Below are 20373 nucleotides of genomic sequence, written 5' to 3'. Positions count from 1 at the left end.
TGACTCCGACCAATCAGAAACGTTTAACACAGGAACTTCCTGCTCCGGACAGCGAAGCCTGCAAGCTGTTTTTTGTCAGCTGGTGGCTGCGACTCCCAGCTACGTCAACTATCTAGCAAGACAACAACAAGTTAACTTTGGCCATTAATGAGCAACAGCGAGATTTAAAAATGAGTGAACAGAGGGCTCGACCTTCACGGCACGAATTTAAAGAACTTTAACTAAGAGTCAGCCTTAACCGCGTCATCCAGCGTTGGCAAGCCTCATGAAAAAGAGAGTTGTATTGTCCTAGCTTGCTAGCTAACGTTAGCTATTTGTCTTGTGAGTTACCGACATGGCTGCTAGAGAGATGTCTTTACGGCAGACATACCGTCACCCACCGGCAAGCATAAAGCAGGAGCAGGATGACGATTCGGACGTGGAGGAAACTCATCTGGGGCTGAGGAGGTCAGACGGGCTGGAGTCTCAGATAATCCACAGCGGACACTTTATGGTGTCCTCGCCCCATTGCGAGCACCCTCCGAAGAAAGGCTACGACTTCGATACTGTCAACAAGCAGACCTGTCAGACCTATCATTTTGGCAAGGCGAGCATGTCGCACCTCTCCATAGACGCTTCCCTGACCAAACTCTTTGAGTGCATGACTCTTGCGTACAGGTATGTTATAACACATCTCAGCACCATGTAGGCCTATTCATTCCACTGTAGCTCTTCACCAAGTCCATGTTAAGCTCTCTTCAATCCTGGGAAAAGTCAGGAATGGGACATACTGGAAATTGCAGTCACGAGTCTCCTCTTCATGTAACTCATGATTGTGGTAAAGGAAGTACTCAGACCCTTCACTTAAATAAAAGTACCAATACCACAGTGTAAAACATACTCCATGAGAAGTAAAAGTCCTGCACTCAAAATTCTACTCAAGTAAAAGTACAAATGTATTGCCATCAAAATGAAAAAAATCTTTAGATAAAATGGCACAGTGACTAATATATGACATTATCAGATTGTTAATACTAATGCATCAATGTATTAGTGATAGGAATATCAATGTACAGTAATGTAATGTACAGTTATTTGTATGAAACCATCTGAGAAGTTTAGAGAGGAAATGCTAACAACACAGACATCTGAAACAGGAAAAGGGGCCCCCACTAGATTCTGCTTTTCTTTATAGGGGTGCTATGCAGTTTTGGCCATTTCTTCGCTGTTTTCTTGCTTTTAGCTCGTCGGTTTCTCTATAGAGCTCCCCCTACAGCTTCGGAATAGATATTTGGCAGCTCCTACGTTTACTTGTGTTCGGTCAGTCTGCCGTTTTCTCTTTCTCCGCTCCTCCGACAATGCTTTCCTAGCTTTCTGCTTCTTTTTTGCCGGCTCAGCCATGACGTTAGTGTGAAAAACACCATTGCTACCTTGTTAGCCGGTTCCTGAATGGGCGTATGTGTGCAGTGCCGTGAAGCAATTCGTTACATCGCGAGACCTGATATCACGTGATACTTCCTGGTGCTGAGGCCGGCAGCTTGCCGGCTGAAAGTCGCAAGGGTGGTTTTTCTGCTCACAGGTGCTAGGCGGAAACGAGACGACCACCATTCAACTCAAAAAAAGTCATATAACCATTCCAATGACTCCAAAGCTGTTCAGTTAAGGTAAATTAAGCTAAAAAAAATTACATAGTTCCCCTTTAAGAGGTCCCAAGCCAAAAAGGTTGGAAACCACTGGTTTAATCCTAAACAATACATTGTATTTTATAAGCTTATCACATGTTTTTAATTGTAACATCTTGATCTGAAAAGTAACCAGTCAAAGAAATGTAGTGTAGAACAATATTCCCCTCTCTGAAATGTAGCGGATTAGAAGTATAAAGTAGCGTAAAATTGAATTACTCAATTAACGTACAATCACCTCAAATTTGTACTTCAGTACAGCACTTGAGCTTGAGTAAATGTACTTGTTACTTTCCACCACTGGTTTAATGTGGTACTCTCTATAAACATTATGAGCACCGAGGACAGGGCCTGAGAAACTCAGATTACACTCTCAAAGCTCTTAAAAAGAGATATCTTTGTTCTAACTTAGAGTGGAATGATTTAACCCTTGTTTTTTTTTCGACGCCTTTTTTTTCACCGTTTTTTGCTCTTTCCAACGTTTTAAATTTTAAAATTTTTCAGCGCTTATTTCTAGGTCACATTTTCTGATATAAAACAAAAATTTAAAACGGCTCAATGTGACCCAAGGTCAACACAATTAAATAAGTAATCAGGAACAACTGTAATCTTTCATTGGTATTGGGCCAAAAGTAGTCTATAAAATGTTACAAATACTGAAGAATTACCCTCAAGAGATGTTTGCAAATTTTAAGTTTCACCTTTTGAGGTGAAATTTTTTTCATGTCACAAAAATAATCCCATAAAAACACAAACAAAGACAAAAACCAGGACAGTGAATGATGATAAGTTGATAAGTTTATAGGCTTCACACAATGTAATGTAGTGTAATTGTTACGATACAAACTAAAAGGAGCAAATGAAAGTTGGGTTTAAATTAGGGCTGTCAAACGATTACATTTCTTCTATATTTCTTCTATAGTTATCGCGATTAATCGCATGTTTTATCACATGATTAAAATTCTATTATTTTGCATTTCAGAACTGTTTTTAAGTACATATTAACAATGGAAAACCATTCTTACCAGTGTATCTTGATTGGGAATCAAATGAATGCAAAGAAAGTGACTTTATGAACTTGATTTTAAGATTTGTATATTATATATTTAATCTAGTCACACATTTGACTTGAACAACAACTTTGAATGCACCACGAGGCTGTAAATTACCAGTTTCATTGAACGCACCGTCTGTGTTTTTCAACAACAGCAGCTGCAGATTGTTACATCCCGGTGTCGGAATCCTCTACAGTGAAATACAGACAAACTTTACACCGTTTAGCGTTAGCTGTCAGCATTGTAACATTGTGTTTAATCCAGCTACTAGCTAGCGGTAGGCTAACGTTAGCTGCTGTCGAGTGTAGTGTTAACTAGCGTCACGTGCAGCAATGTTTCTGTTGCCTGTAACGTCTGTTTCAGAGCATCAGAGAGAAGTGCAGACATATCAGTGGCACCGAAATCTGCGTTGCTATTCCTGCCGCAGCAGGATGTGTTACAAGGAAGTACGGCAAAATAGTAGCCTGATAGGCACGACGCAAAGCCGAGTGAAGTGAAAATAAATTTTATTTTAAATTTTTTTAATTAAATGGCGGCATGCGATTAATACAATTTAAAAAAAATTAACGCATTATGCTTGACCCTTAATCGCATCGCGATTAACGCGTTAATGCTGACAGCCCTAGTTTAAATGCAGTTGATGTTAACAAGATATTAAGAGGTGAGTTATAAAGAAAATGCTGGGTTACCCATGGTTCTGTTTACTGTAGCGTTGGTGCAGAGCCAGCTGCTCAGAGGATTCCCTCTGACTTTGCAAATGGCACTAACTTGGATACAACAGGAAGACTATTTATAGACCAGGAAAGCACTACTACCAGTTGCTGTTCTGCAAACAGAGAAATTAAGAGTATTTATGAACCCCAGAGAGCCTTTACTCAAAACAAGGGCATTGGTGGATCTGCAAAGTTTTCCCCTATAATAATGGGCAAAGACTGGACAGGAAGCACAGATTGCAACAGGAGAGGAAGGATGGAAACAGGGTGACACGTATAGTTCCATTTCCTTTATAAATACAAATAATTGAGTTCTTTTGATTGTAAAGTTACATTTGTGAGTGTGGAATTTGGCGAGGAGATTAATAAGGAAAAGTTCACTAATGTATTTGTCACTATAATCATAGCATTCAAATACAATAAATTATATTGTAACAAGCTAAATCTAAGAAAATGTCAACTATAAAATTATCATTTCACAGCATATGTGTAAATTTACAAGACCAAAATTAGTTTGAGCAAGTTTCAGGATGCAATTCACAGAGCAATGTACATCTGTTACTTTGTAACTTTTGTAAGAAATGTTTCATTCTGTCTCTATCATTCTCTTCTGTCCTGTTGAAACAGACACTTTAGTCATGTCATTTGACATTTTTAAAAGTTGGTGAATATTACTGGTATAGTGCACTAGTATAATTACACTCAGATGTTAAAGTTAACATCAGTGTTTTTTGAGGCCACAAAGTTTCAGTTCACTTTTTTATTAATACCTATTTGACTAAGAACAAACATTTTCAAAATTGTTAACAGACTGTCCATGGCTCCAGTAACGTCACTGTGCTGTAACCATTAATTTCACATACTGCAGCCAAAACTGAATGAATGAAACTGAATTCCTCCGATGTCGCCTTGTTTCACATTTAATACACACGTGTGTCTCCTGTTCATTAGCCTCCTTAGAGTAGTCCTCCCCCTGAAGTGCTTTGAGTGTCTATGATAAAGCGCTATATAAATGTCATGAATTTGTTATCTCTATATCACACTTATATATAATTTTAACTTGAGCTTGACTTTGGCAGATTCATCTTGTTTGTTTTGCTTGCTTTATCGCTAAGTATTTTCAGTACACTGCCAGTGTAGATAAAGGTAATCTGTACCTTTTGTTTTTTTTAATAACTTGTACACTCAGATTCTCAGTGTCGAGTTCAGCTTTTTTCTGAAAAAAATAAAATAAAACACTTGTCAGTGAAGGAACTGTAGGATGATATGAAATGGTTCAGGTAGAGTGAGGTTGGTGAGCAAACAGTCTCTGTCAGAAGACGTCAACTGATATGGAGTGATGAATAAAGGCAGGGAGAAGGCAGGGTTTGATGCAACACCAGTGGTATTTTATTTTATCATTCAGGTTGATTTTGATTCATAGCATTGTCTGTGTGCTGCAGAAAGGAATAACAAATATAATACAATTAGTGACAGTGGTCAAACATAAATTAAACAATTACACAAATGAACAAAGGGAGAGTTTACTACTCACAAATGCACAATCTTTAAGATAACACAAACAATCTCTCCACATGGCTTATGGCACATGTCTGGCAAACAAAGGAATTAAGTCAGCAGTGCACATGTTAGCAAAGTGACAGTAAATCATGGCATAAAACACAATCAAATGATAGATTGACTCACATTAACTTATGAAGACACACACAGGATGCATTGGAGTGCCGGCAGAGAGTGCAAAGAATGAGCCAAAGGCTTCACAATCAATACAAACAATAGACAACAGGTGAGGTGGCAAAAGTATCCTTGAAAGAGTGAAATAGAGTGGAAAGGGAATGGAAGGAGTCTTTTCAGTCAGTAATGACATAATTGATTTCAAAATGTACTTTTTTGTCATTTGTTAAATAGACATATTCCAGAGCCTAGAGTATTGGCATTAGGAGCCACATTTAGGCCAGTTCCTCTGTGAAACAGTCAGTCATCAGAAATGTAACTCCTCTCACCAAACAGAGCTCACCTAACTTTTACTGAGTGATGGACACTGGCTCAGTGTTAATTCAATTAAATTTTATTTATAGTATCAAATCATAACAAGAGTTATCTCAAGACACTTTACAGATAGAGTAGGTCTAGACCACACTCTGTAATTTACAAAGACCCAACAATTCCAGTAATTCCCCCAAGAGCAAGCATGTAGTGCGACAGTGGCAAGGAAAAACTCTTCTTTTGGAAGAAACCTCGACAGACCCAGGCTCTTGGTAGGCGGTGTCTGACGGTGCCGGTTGGGGGTGTGATGAACAGTGGCAATAACAGTCACAATAAAGATAATGGAACAGTGACTAGAAATAGTAGTAGTTCATGGCATAGCAGGGCACTGCAGGGCGTTACAGGATGTAGCATGGCACAGCAGAGCATAGCTGGACGTAGCAGGATGCAGCAATACGCAGCAGGGCACCACAGAGCGTAGCAGGGAGTGCAGCAGGACCACGGCAACAGCTGCAACCATGATTTTGGTAAATAAATTGGGCCTTTTTTTTTATCTATGGAATTAGTTTATCTTCTACAAGCAAGAATATCGGGGCTTCTTCTGCTGCTAACACAAAGGACAGCACTGTGATCTTTGAGGGCTGAGATATTGATGTACTTGTACAAGTGAAGCCATCATATTTGTTTCACAGAATGTCTCGTGTTTCTAATCACTTGAGATATTATTTCACTGTTAATTTCCTTGTCTTTTCAGTGGTAAGTTGGTATCTCCCAAATGGAAGAACTTCAAAGGTCTAAAACTGCTTTGGAGGGACAAGATCCGCCTCAACAACGCCATATGGAGAGCCTGGTATATGCAGTGTAAGAGTTCCTCTTTTATTTGGTATCCATAGAGTTTAGTATTTAGTTTAAAGTGACTTGAATTAATTAATCAAGCTGTAGCATGTGTAAAGACATGAGGGTTTGGTTCAAGAATCTGTTGTCAGAAATAGTGGGGAGGACACGCCTTCATAAATTAGATTTTTTTATATTGACTGATCTACATTTCAGCACATGTTGCCCTTTTCATGATCGAGGATGTCACCAGGCTTTATTTTTCCTCTCGGTTCATGTGTGTATATTTATTACAACCTACACTTAACAGACGCGCAACATTATCTGTAAAATAATTATCTGTTACAGTATGGAACTAGATTCTGCTTTTCATGATTTCAAGATAAATATTTGCGCTGTCTTTGCAACTTGCTGCAGTATTATCGGTTTGTTTACATGCCATGAGCAGTTTTGTGACTGACTCTCATTCATGTCTGAAAAATAAACACAAACTGGGTCAAGCTTTTGATGAGCCATGAGTTGAGGCTGAGCTATGAATGTTTTAAGTTTTTCATTTATTTCCTATTGTATTGTAAATTTAACTCACCAGTATGAAAAAAGGAACTCTGCATTTCAACTGAGGGTGACTTTGAGGTTGTTTTTCTACCCTGCAGATGTGGAGAAAAGGGAAAATCCTGTTTGTCACTTTGCAACTCCTCTCGATGGAAGTATGGACTTGGATGTCCAACGTCCTGCAGAGGTAAAGACAGACAGATTCGATTTGATCATTATGTGGTGCACAAACGGCAATAGTGACTTTGTGTTGTTTCTTGTCACGGAAATCCTCTCACGGATCATTTTATGTTCACTCTCTCAAACACTTACAAATAATTTGGTTTTATGTTTCCCTTGTCACTTCCTTTCTTTGTGCTTTGTGTTTGTTATGGACTTTGGTTTATTTCCCCATCTCCCTCTTTCTTCTGCAGGGGAGTACCACAGAGGGGAAATGCTGGAAAAGAAGAATTGAAATCGTCATAAGAGAATATCACAAGTGGAGAACATACTTTAAAAAAAGGGTATTGTGTTCAGTTTTTTATATATGTACTGTAATAGTTCAGGGGGATACTGGGTATTTTATTATATGTATCATATTTGTTTGATTGGTCATAAAACAATATTTATCTAATGTGGCATTCACTTTTATAGTTACAGAAGCACAAGGATGACGACCTCTCGAGCTTGCTTAAGGTATGCAAAACTGCATCATGCACCAAAGTGCTGTTAGTACTAACATGAACATTACAATCAGCATCTGTTCAACCAGATGTTGATACGGTATTAATGTAATGAATCCATACAAACCCAGTCACCCTCACATTATTATATACGTTTTAATAGATCATATTTTACTATGTAAACATTTGGACTGGTTTCACCTAACTTAGCTTGTAACTTGCTGACAGACACAAAATAAATCCATATATACATAAGGTGATTTATTTTTTAAGACTAGTGAAGTGTGGAGACAAAGCGTTGTTTATTAGTTTAGTGCCATCCCATGTTTGCTGTACTCAACACTGCATGCTTGTGTGTCATTAACTGGCTTGGTGGTTGCCTTTTGAACACTCAAAGGGACCAGAGGAGCAGTTATCGCTGTTTGGGGAAGTCTCTCCAGACATGCTCCGTGTCTCCTTTTACCAGGATGAAGAGGCCGCTGCACGCCGTGTGCCTCGTAGGCTTAATGAAACACCTGCCCCTATGGAGATGGACCCCCTCTTTGACATGGATGTTCTGATGTCTGAGTTTTCAGACACGTTGTTCTCTACGTTGGCCTCGCACCAGCACATAGCCTGGCCTAATCCAAGGGAGATTGGTGAGAAAATCCATTATATGAATATAGTAGAGACATCCTAATTATATTTTTAGTATCTTCCTACTCACTCAATACATGATTTAATAATTGGTTTGATACTTTGGTATTTCATTCACTGTTGGCACTACTGTCATGTCTTCCCCCTACTCTCCCTACCGCGGCCTCTTTGCCTTACACAGCTCATGCAGGGAACGCAGACATGATCCAACCAGGACTCATTCCTTTACAACCCAACCTAGACTTCATGGACTCCTTTGATCCACTGCAAGGTAGGATCACCACCCATAGCTGCAGGAGTACTGCACACACACTAATAGTGCACACTTTACAGGAATCAAGCGCACATGTTCTAGTAACTCTGCTAAAGCAGTTGGCTTATCCTAACACAACAAGTAGAGTGGTTTTACTAACCTCTAGCTAACATAGAGACTCTTGTTCCAGACTTATTTCACAGCCTCCGTCCGCCCGCCTTCCACTCTGTTTTACCCACTGCATCATCTGTCACCCCTCTACCCAGCAGCAGCTCTCAGTCACAGGTAAACACCATCCCAAGGCACAGTCCCCTAACACTCACACACCACCATGATTTGAGTTTGTCCAAGGATTGTTGTTTTTCCCTAGATTTAAGACTTTGTTGTTGGTCAGTTTTTACCATCTTTCTGTCTTAATGTAGTTCCACAAAAAATCTATGTAACATAATAATATTACTAATTATAATAATATTATAATATTACTTTATTTACAAGGCACTTTTCATACATGACTTGTTCATCAAACTGCTTAACATTGAACTTTTAGTTTTTTGAGAATCAATCACTCACTCAAAATGTGGCAAAATATTTAGCTTCTCTTTCGTGCTGTCATTGTCCTTGAAACTTTATTTAGCCTTATTTTCTGTTGGGTCTATAAACGCAGCCTTACCACAGGTCCTTGTCCGACTTTTAGGTACAGAAAGACAACAGTAACTGTATCTGAGAGCTGTACCAAAAGGTATATTTTGACAGCATGTTGGTGTAGTTAAGGACATGTTCATCTTCAATACACTGGAAGCCAGGGGAGGGACTTAAACCCCTCTCCTATTTCCAGTTGAAACATTGGCATAAAATACTTAAAAATATATGTATTTTGCATCTGCCTGGGTAAATAGAAAGACAGATATAAATGCAGCTAGTTTGAAAGATATTTGTCCACAATTCTGCCACAGTCTCTTGTCTCTATCCTTCCCTCTCATTAAAAAGTGACATCAGGAAAAGTACTGTTTTTTTTCTTTAGTGCAAGTTGATTGCAGTTGTGAAAATTAAGCTGCAGTTTCAATATTGAGCAGCCAGAAAATCAATTATGCATTAATATATGAATGAATAATGAATCCACTTCTGACATTGTAATTGCTGACAAATGAATAATAATATAAGGTTTAGCGTGTGTAGTAAGATGGCTCTTTTACTGTCATAATCTTAACCAGCACAAAGAGACAATTTTACAGCTAATATAAACTTAAAACATATAATTGCATCTCTTCTGTTTCATATTTCACTGGAAGAAATGACTAAGTTATTATGTTCCTTTTTCCTATGTCATCCCTTGCCAGGCCCAGTTAATGTCCTCCATGCTCACAAGCAACCACATCTCCCCTCCTGGGCCCCTGCCCACCCCCTCTCCCATGGCCAGTCAAACCAGCCGAACAGGTGGCGGTGGTAGTGGTGGTGGTGGAGGTGGTGGTGGTAGTGGTAGTAATGCTGCCTATGTACAAAACTACATGCCTCTGTTTCCTGGGCAGGTAGCGCCCAGTAATCAAGCAGTCGTTTCCTCAGTCTCTCAGTCATTATCCCATGATCCTCTGGCACAGTGCCTTCCAGATCGGGACATGGCATCAGCAGCACCCATGGTTCCACTACCCTTGGACAACACCTCAGTGCTGGATGAGACAGCAGCACAGTCTGTGATTACACACACAGCCTCCTCTACTGTCACACCCAGCGATGCAGCAACCACCTTCAGCCACACCTCAGAATATAGCTCCATATCTACACAACCTCCAGCTTCTCCTTCCCAACTCCAGCCCTTGGCTCCATTACCTGCCACTCCTGTCCAGCACCCTCAGACTTTTGCCCTGCCTCGCCCCTTTCTGTCACCTGGTTCAAACAAAAAACGCCTCATCCTCACAGGTCTGTTATATCTGATCTCAAGATAATGATATTGGTTCTGCATTTGGAGAAATTGTGTATTTAACATTGTTGATCTGACAGTGGAGCTGTGTCACTTTAACTTAATTACCACAAGATAGCACTAAAGTCTTTGTTACTCAGTCATATTGATTCACAACAATGTTTGTAATTAATCTGAGTCAGTGTAGCTTGTACCACTGATAATGTCTTTTGACAAGCACAGAAGAAAACATCTGCTGCCAGATTTCCAATGGAACTGTATTGGTTGATAAATTGAGGAAAATAATCTCTGTAGCAAACAATTCAATTTTGTTCGGTAAAATAATCTCCACAATTTCAACATATTTTTCAGGGTTTTAGAACCAAAAACTGTTAGTATACTTGATATACTAGCTCTAATATAGTGTAAAGCTAATATAAGGCAAATAATATCTATAACAATTGCAGTCCATGGTCGGCACCCCAACCTTTTTGCCTCAAGGGTGCCCCTTACTTTTCATTTTAGTAGAACAGCTTATCTTTGTAAAATTCACTCTCAAGATTTTTGGCTTGAAACCTATTTAGAAAGATGAATCTTGTTAAGACTATATTTTAACTACAGATTTTATTTCCTGAATAGACAGAAAAAGGCAGAGGGGACCTATATGTCGAAAAGTTTATGTTTATGTATGAATGTACATAAAACAACACTGCAGTGCCTTACTGTCATTGTTCATTCTCTCAGCCCCTTTCCCAGGTCATGCCAATGCTGTAATTGTTACACCAGCACCTCTAAAAGCAGATGTGGTCCATAATACTGGAGTGGTCATCACTCCTTCTCAACTTGGAGGGGTATGTTTTCATGTCTTGCGCCACAGTTGGTCTTGAAATGATTGAGTTGCCAATAGAAAATTAAAAAACTGCAACATTTACATTTCATTGTTTACTTCGCTGTGATGTGTATAATTTATAAATCTGAAAATAAAACGTTATTAGTCTTACACTCAGGTGATCAGTTACAAAATAAAGAAAGATCATATTTCATTGTACCTCTTTTGTCTATCTGCTCTCTTTTCATGTATCTCAGGCTCCTGGATTTCACGTTTTGTCTAAGACAAAGAAGTCTCCCCAGCCTATTCTCCCCAAAGGAAAGTCTTATTCTTCCAGCCGCAGGAATCAGAAAGCCTCCTCTAGTGTCGGTGAGACTTCACTCTACCCAGAAAGCACATCATGACTCCAAACCCACAACTTGCTGCAAGTTTGTTTTTTCTTTCCAGGTCACAGTCAGCCGGCATCAAGTCAAGGATCACCATGTGGGTTAGATCAAGTTCCTAGTCCCCAGTCACTGATCAGCAGCAGCAGTACACCTCTGGTAAAGAATGAACAAAATCAGGTTTGTGTTTGTGTGTGTTTATGTTTCTTAACATTAGGGCTGAATGTCATTTTTCTCTTACATTCAATGTGTTTTTTGAGGTTTGCGAATGAAACTTTGAATGTCTGTCTATTGTATGACATCATCACCCTCAAAAAATTAATTAAAATCCTTGAAAACATTTTTTATTTGGTTATACAAATGTAATTTATATTGCTGTTAGATTGCTGCTATACAGCCTCATTAATACAGGTGTGTACCTCCCTTTGTGTGCGGAAAGCTGGAGAGCAAACACTTTTTTGACCGCAGTGAAAATGTTCTTTTTGAAAGGCTAAACGGCACCAAATAATGATTGAAGCAGAATGTTTTGTTCTATAAAAATATGTTTTTGTCATTTTGGAAATGATTACATATATATTTTTTTTCAATCAATTTTGACTTTTGGAAATGTTTGGATCACACGAGTCAAAAACAATCCTATGCAGCAACCACTGGAATCTACAAATAGTATACTACTGATAATATTAGTGTAGCCTAATCTTTATCTGCAACTGTGCAGAAATACAGAGTTTAAACAGAATGAATAGACGTACAAAAAGAAAAGAGGTGCACAGCATTCAAATGTTGATTTAGAATTTGAATGTCAACATTATGAATGAAGCTTCAAAACTATTCGAAACAGCCCTAATTAACATAAATGGTATGCTAGTGTGATCGCCACATTTTCGTGTGGATATTACGATTTGAATGACATATTGGCCTCTCAGAGGCTTGGGCAATCCTTGAAATGTTTTGATTTGGGTGAAAGTTTAGATTTCTTTAAATAAAATGGCACTTTGTGTTAAAGCATGTCGATGGAAAGCCAAAAATGAATTAAGACAGACTAAATGAAATGCCTGGGCAAATGATTAGCCCAGTCCGTTACATCTGTCGCGTTTCCCCTTTTCCTATGTAATATATGACACCATATCAGTAAGCCTCTGTGTAATATTTCCACTGCTGTTTTGTGACAGAGCCGGAGGACAACACACATATCTGCTGAGCAAAAGAGACGATCAAACATAAACATTGGCTTTAAAACACTCTGCAACTTGGTTCCCACTCTAAAGTCACAAATAAATGTAAGTCTATGTACCTGTGTGTTTTTGTAAAACATCCATAATGTATTCAGGACATCACTATTTTTGGCAGTTTGTGCAGTTTTTGCTTCATATATAGTTCTAAATATTTCATTTGCTTTCCCCCCTTCTACCATATTCATTAACTTTGAGCATATAGATCAGTAATGCAGTCACATTGCAGAAGACAGTGGATCACATTGGAAAGCTCCAACAGGAGAGGCAGCAGATGCAGGAAGAGGCCAAGAGACTACGTGAGGAGATAGAAGAGCTCAACACCTCCATTAAGTATGTTTAAGCATTGTGAATGCATCACCCCTCTTCTGATATACAAGTTGCACAGACACTTAACATATTAACTTAACTGTTTCTGTGTCTTGTCACTGCTTGACCACAGCTCGTGTCAGGAACAGCTTCCTGCGACAGGGGTACCCATCAGGCGGCATCGGGTCAACCACATGCAAGAGAAGTTCAATGAATATGTAAAGGACCGCACTCTTCAGAACTGGAAGTTCTGGATTGTATCCTTCAACGAAGGTGCTCTAACACAGTTTGCTGCTTATTAATAACACAGAGTAAGCATTTGGCTTTGATTCTGACAGAATGATTATATCCTGCACAGTCAAGGAAGACAATAAGAAGTAAGTGTTACACAACTGAAATATTAAAAATCTTCCCATCGCTCTTGAGGAAAACCAAGCTACTGTTAGGTTAGGTTTTAAAATATGACAAATAACCAAAAATTCACTGTGACAATTTGTCCAGTCACACTGTAGTTAAGAAGGGGAATTGCTTTGTTGTTATCTACCAAATGCAGTAGCCATGTAATTGTGGTCAGGGGCTCCAATTATCTCTGATGGAGCTATACACCTATATACAGTGTGCAATGAATACATTATATCAAGACAATCATAAACTGCATTTCAATTACTGATTTTTATTCTCTTTACAAAGGAGGCCAAATCAATCTCTGATTTAGTTGCATAGTTTTCAGGTTAAGCAACCCACACATTGAAGCATGAGTTGGTGAAAGCTATATATTTGCATGTTAGAGGTCAGACAGAATTGTATTCGGCTCACTCTGTATTATGATTGATCCTTGACCATCATCAATTCTAGTTCAGCATCATTATCAAGCCTCTCTTTGAGTCATTCAATGGGATGGTGTCAACTACAAGCAGGGCAGAGCTGTGTCAGACCACCCTGCAATGGCTCGAGCGTCACTGCTCCCTTCCAGTCCTCAGACCCAGTAAGTAAAGTACTATTTCTTGTAGACATCCAGCAAAAACCTCATCAGCCCACTTTTTTTTTTTGCATTTTAAGAAATTATATAACAAGGTAATACTGGCATTACAGAACGTATATAAAAATAAAATCAAAGAAGCAGAGTGGGGGAAAAACAATAGAATCTGTAGTTCTGGATTTCCTTCGAGCTGCAAAGTCTTAGATCACCACTGTGTGTAATTCAATTACTCAAGATTCCTATATGCCACTATCTTGTTTCAAGCCGTTATCAAGCAACCATGACAGGAAATATTTTAATTTTTTTTATGTGTGAAATCACTCCATCTTCAATGTCATGGGCAGAAACAGTGATAAGACTTTCCAACAGTTATTTTCACTTCTCACTTGTTCAAAATAATACTCTTTTGTTCCTGACTAAGTCTCACTTAAGCTATGACAACTTAACGGATCTGATAATGTAAGGTGACGTCAAAAGATTTCTATCGTTAAAGTTGCACTTTTAGCAGCTTGTCGGAGGCTGGGCCTGCACCACTGCAGAAAAACTGTAAAGAATTAAGTAGGTTATCGCTCCAGTTTTTTATTCCATGTCTAGAGGGGCAGTCCCCTCAAATTTAATTATACAAATCTGTCAATGTCCCGCAGTCAAATCATGGGTTGTAAGTAAGTGAGTCAGTAAGTAAAACAGTTGAGTCACTGTCCTTAGCATGACTTATGCATTCTGGAAACCTGGGAGGGTTTAATGCAGCAGTCATGGAAAATATCCTGGTAAATGACAAATTTGCCCACAGTGTCATGGACAATATTGAATGTCAAATTTTGTTGCACATTGACACGTTGCACCCCCACCCAGTCATTACAAATAGTTGAGTTATAGTTGAGGCACTGAGCTACCAAATCACAATCAGTTTTGAAAATTGTGAATCAAGTACATGCCCACCGTGTAGCACTCTGTAAAGATACATAGCACGACAGCTTTGAAATGCTGTGTTTTACAGTCAGGTTATGGTTATTACATTGTGGTTTCTTATTTTTCAGTGGTGCTGAGTACCCTTCGCCAGCTGAGCACAACCACGTCCATACTTAGTGATCCATCCCTGCTGCCTGAAGAAGCCCTCCAGGCCGTCACAAACACAGACACACAGCCTTGCTCTCAGAGGAGGTGAGGTGAACCCAAGAGCCACATGAACCTTTTAACAGCAATAATTAAAATGACATATCACAAGATTACCTTATAGCCATTCAGCAAGGTCACCACATCTTCCACAGACTTCCCTGAAAAATAAATGACACAATACTTGCAAGTTAGGTCTGGCTTACTTTTACTCTGTATGTACAATGGTCATACATTTGTTCTGTTGTACATTGATTCTTGAGAATGATGCACACAGAGAGCGCCATCTTTGAAATTACATTTATATAGCAAAAATGTCTTTCATATTATATTTGAATGACAGCAACTGCTACAACCTTCTCCTGCTTTAGGTGAAGATCTTCTGAATACTTTATTGAAGGGTGGTACTGGTTGTTTGCTTTTTGAACAACAATATATATTCAAATTACTTTCATAATGTAAAAACAACATTGTGTTAAAAAAGGGAAATCTTGAGTGATCGTTCATTTTGTGTTCTCTCTCAGGTGTAAAAAATATGTGGATAGGATGGTTTTTTTTACAAGGAGATGAGATGAATGTGGGATTTTGTATTAAGACTAGTTGGCAGTGTAGTTTGTGCTTTTTGGTTTCACAGCAGAATGTAGAGGATTGCCTGAAACATGGTGAAGTTGATCACCAGTGGGCTGGTCTGTGCTTAATAAGTATAAGAAAGCTGAGAGCGTCATTGTCTTTTCCATCCCTCATTTACTCAAGTGAATGTTATTTTGCCTTTCAACAATAGTGGTTTCTTTGTGGTTTTCAATCCATGCTGACCATCTTCCTTCATACTTTGCTTGCTCTGCCCATTTCCAGTGAGTTCAACTGCAAAATGTACAAGAAAGCCTTCATCTTAAAAACAGTATGTTACATACATGGGTTTCTACTGGGCAGGTCAAAGCATAATGGAGCGATATTATTTACAGCCCTCATAGGGAGCATGACTAAAATAGCAGTGCAGATTTTATATATAAATGCTATAAACATGTACAGTGTTACAAGATCTAAGCAAAATGCACAGTAATGTTGTCGGGGTCTTTTTTGGTTCTTTGTTGGTCACTCAGGGCTGCGCTGGTCAGCGTAATCATTTTCTATTCAGCTATGAACAAATCAAGTCAGGGTCCTTCTGAGCAGGAAAACACATCTGTATAAGGGTACAGGTTTCATCACATGGTATGATTTACCAATGTTGTTTTCTGCTCATATAGTTACACTAATTGTTAATGACAGACACAGGAGAAATCAGTCTGCTGTGTGAAAAGACACAGCACACAGAAACATACCAAAAGCCATATCAAAGAGTAGTTCACCCATTCATTGTTCATTTTTTGTGTTACTGACATTATATTTGTCAGGGCGCTCTGGTGACTGCTTGAGAATTACACACTATGCCAATTTAGTGTAGTCAGCATGTCCGACGAACATCAGCCTTAAAGTCAAATAAAGTGCCCTTACTCATGATCTCTGCAAGCTGATTAGTCTTTTATTTTTTTGTTCAGCACTCCTCAGGCAGAACAACTCTGTTTACTCTTTTTACTGTAGCAAATGGCACCACTGATAGTTCTTATTTGATGAATGTGCAGAATTTTGTGTGTTGTGGATTGCAGATGTCTTTCAATGGGCAGTTATACTTTTTTACAAGGTAGAAGTAACATTGTAACGTACAGCCTGTAATGTACAGGCTGCTCAATTTACAGTAAGACGGGAAAATCGGTCAACAAAATTCAACACTTTAACTGTGAGGCAAATCATGCCTACAGAGGCTTGCAAAAGTATTCATACCCTTTTGAACTTTTCCACATTTTGTTACATTACAACCACAAATGTAAATGTATTTCATTGGGATTTTATGTGATAGACCAACACAAAACGGCGCATACATTTTCAATTTTTTTTTACAAATAAAAAACTGAAAAGTGTGGCGTGCAAAAGTATTCAGCCCCCTTTACTCTGATACCCTGTTTACACGTACATGGTTATTTTGAAAAACTGAGACATTTCCCTTGGTTTGTGCCCTTCGTTTACACGCAAACGGAGAATTTGCCTCTGAAAACGATTCTTTCTAAAAAAAAAAAAAAAAAAACTCCGGCCAGAGTGGAGATTTTGGAAAACTTTGTTTACACGCTTGCATGTAAACTGAGACAAACGGAGGTTTAGGTAGCCAAGGAAGAGAGAGGAAGTGATTCGTTGCTGTTGCTGCTATTTTCGGGATTCTGATTGGCTAACGTGGGTTTAAGCTTCTCGTTACACTGTTACCTAGAGGTTTGGCATGCTCTTGACGGCATATATACATGGGTACGTGTAAACGAACACTTTTCTGAAAACTGACAGCTGTGCACGATGTTATTTTTGAAAACGGAGAGGTTGAAATGTCCGTTTATGAAAATAGCCGGCCACGTTAACATAGCATGATACCCCTAAATAAAATCTAGTGCAACCAATTGCCTTCAGAAGTCACCTAATTAGTGAATATAGTCCACCTGTGTGTAATCTAATCTCAGTATGAATACAGCTGTTCTGTGAAGGTTTGTGAACAAAACGCATCATGAAGCTCAAGGAACATACCAGACAGATCAGGGATAAAGTTGTGGAGAAGTTTAAAGCAGGGTTAAGTTATAAAAAAAATATCCGAAGCTTTGAACATCTCACGGAGCACTGTTCAATCCATCATTCGAAAATGGAAAGAGTATGGCACAACTGCAAACCTACCAAGACATGGCCGTCCACCTAAACTGACAGGCCGGGCAAGGAGAGCATTGATCAGAGAACCAGCCAAGAGGCCCATGGTAACTCTGGAGGAGCTGCAGAGATCCACAGCTCAGGTGGGAGAATCTGTCCGCAGGACAACTATTAGTCGTGCACTCCACAAATCGGGCCTTTATGGAAGAGTGGCAAGAAGAAAGCCATTGTTGAAACAAAGCCATTAGAAGTCCCGTTTGCAGTTTGCCACAAGCCATGTGGGGGACACAGCAAACGTGGAGGAAGGTGTTCTGGTCAGATGAATAAGAAAACCTGTAGAGTCTGCAAAAAGACTTGAGACTGGGGTGGAGGTTCACCTTCCAGCAGGACAACAACCCTAAACATACAGCCAGAGCTACAATGGAATGGTTTAGATCAAAGCATATTCATGTGTTAGAATGGCCCAGTCAAAGTCCAGACCAAAATCCAATTGAGATTCTCTGGCAAGACTTGAAAATGTTCAGACGCTTTCCATCCAATCTGACTGAGCTTGAGCTATTTTGCAAAGAAGAATGGGCAAAAATATCAGTCTCTAGATGTGCAAAGCTCAGGGGGGCTGAATACTTTTGCACGCCACACTTTTCAGTTTTTTATTTGTAAAAAAAAATTTGAAAACCGTGTATCATTTTCCTTTCACTTCACAATTATGCGCCACTTTGTGTTTGTCTATCACATAAAATCCCAATGAAATACATTTACGTTTGTGGTTGTAACGTGACAAAATGTGGAAAAGTTCAAGGGGTATGAATACTTTTTTGCAAGCGTCTGTAGCTATATGTAACTAATGACAGAAAGACTTGATGTTCCACTGCAGCTTGGCGTTTGTGTGGCAATTTTATTGGTTATCATACCAGGTTGGATTTCCAACTTTTTGTTTGCTGTTTCTGTGAGTGGGTTTTGTACCTGATATACAGTATCATTGCAGATTGGTAGTGTTGTATTTCATTTGTTTTAAGAAGTAAAGCTATTTTCTATGTGCTGCATCTGAGTGTTTTTGTTCAATTCCAAAGTTCCCAAATGTCTTCATGCAAGAAGTTTTAAAATCGCTTAAATTATTCTGAATCACAATAAAAGCAACAAGAATGAAAATCTTGACTTGGGCTACTTTATTTTCAATGAATGTCACTTTGTTTTTGACTAAATCTTACTTGGTTATCAGATACTGATAACTAATAGGCCTACTAAGTAGAACTTTAACTTTCAGAACAAGTTTACTTTCTCATCCATATAAAACTGGATTACAAAGGTGAATGTTTTATAATTTAAAGGTGTAAAAATAAATAATGCACATTCAAACGCAGTTGAATCAAAACGTTGCTTTGCTGAGCCGCTGGTCCAGAAGCTCCAGCAGACATTTGACAAACGCATAAAAGTCCGCATCCTGGTCAAAGCGGGGTAGGCTGCAGTCCCGACTGGCCGTCTGTCCGCTCGTCAGCAGCTCCACGCTCTTTATGTACTGGCTGGTTATTTTCAGCTGTTGCGACAACTCCGGGGTCCGCTCCAACATTTTCATCATGTAGCAGCGGAAGGAGGAGAGGTGGTGGCGGGTTAAGGGCTGCTGCTCCGGCCCGACCAGCTCCGTGGTGTTCAGGGACAAGCAGGAGATGTTGGGAACCAGTCCGGGTTCATCCTGCAGGAGAAGGTCTTGGTCAGTATATTAGTGATATCAGTGAGTAATACTATCATAATAGGCTATGTAAAAAAGTATACTACATTTACGCAAGGGATGCTCTCAGTGTGATTATAGCAGAAGTGAATTCCCTTTGATTAGTAGTAAATAGAGTCAATAAAGCACCAAAAAGCTTACGAGGTGGCCAAGCGCGGTCATTATCTCCTCCCGCATCCGCTGGATGGTTGCGTTCAAGGCCCTGGTTTTTGTTCCATGTCCAACAGGTCCGCAGGCTGCTTGTGCAATGAGCAGACACAGGAAGATGACGACTGCAGCAGTGACATGAAAGAGCACACAGTGAATATGAATTAGAGTTGAATACACAGCGCGAGAGAGAGAGAGAGAGAGAGAGAGAGGCTCTGCAGTCACTAGCCTACTAGAGCGTTTCAATGTTGTGCAACTTTGCCCGCAGAAGTTCAAGTTTTTAGGACTTTTAAACATCTATACATTGCGGGACTCTGAGATGCACTTTAAGATTCTTACCAGGACGACAATCCATGACAGCAGAAGGCTTTAGTCTGCAGGCTCTCTGATGTGACACTTTCTCTCAAAAATTTTTCTATCGATGATCACTTTTATTGGGACTCTTCAGATAATGATCGGCATTTTACTATTTTCCCCTACGTGTTTTGGGCTGTCACAGAAAATGTCATACAAGCTCAGGATTCAGTTTTACGCTCTGGAGTTCCCTAGAGCCCCTAGAAATCTCTGTTTTAGAAAAACCTACACATCCCGTAACGCACCTACAATCAGATTAAATCTTAAACTCAATTCGATTTTATCTTTTGTGTGAATAAGAAAAATAAATGATTGTCATGTGTAGCCTATATGTCTGTAT

At 39.2% G+C, this 20373-nt stretch overlaps 1 protein-coding gene across 3 annotated transcripts; it reads left to right on the top strand.

The window, feature by feature from the left end:
* The first annotated feature begins 53 nt into the window (after positions 1-53).
* Positions 54-17221, top strand: mlxip (MLX interacting protein). 3 transcript variants are annotated; one of them, XM_078250809.1, is made up of 17 exons: positions 54-657; positions 6170-6276; positions 6903-6988; positions 7215-7304; positions 7435-7476; positions 7930-8101; positions 8281-8370; positions 8543-8637; positions 9690-10266; positions 10991-11097; positions 11333-11444; positions 11523-11638; positions 12631-12738; positions 12896-13023; positions 13133-13256; positions 13855-13984; positions 15016-17221. In XM_078250809.1, the coding sequence occupies exons 1-17, from the start codon at positions 335-337 to the stop codon at positions 15141-15143; spliced, it is 2535 nt and encodes an 844-aa protein (XP_078106935.1). In that variant the 5' UTR covers positions 54-334; the 3' UTR covers positions 15144-17221. The 3 variants fall into 3 exon arrangements, with proteins under 3 accessions (XP_078106935.1, XP_078106934.1, XP_078106932.1); XM_078250808.1 differs by having other exon boundaries at positions 7861-8101; positions 11523-11617; XM_078250806.1 differs by having other exon boundaries at positions 55-657; positions 7861-8101.
* The last annotated feature ends 3152 nt before the right edge of the window (positions 17222-20373 follow it).

Source organism: Sander vitreus, chromosome 5 (genome assembly GCF_031162955.1).
Source record: "Sander vitreus isolate 19-12246 chromosome 5, sanVit1, whole genome shotgun sequence".
NCBI classification, from domain to species: domain Eukaryota; kingdom Metazoa; phylum Chordata; class Actinopteri; order Perciformes; family Percidae; genus Sander; species Sander vitreus.
The sequence above is the reverse complement of the archived record's forward strand: the minus strand, read 5'-3'. Positions and strand labels throughout refer to the sequence as shown.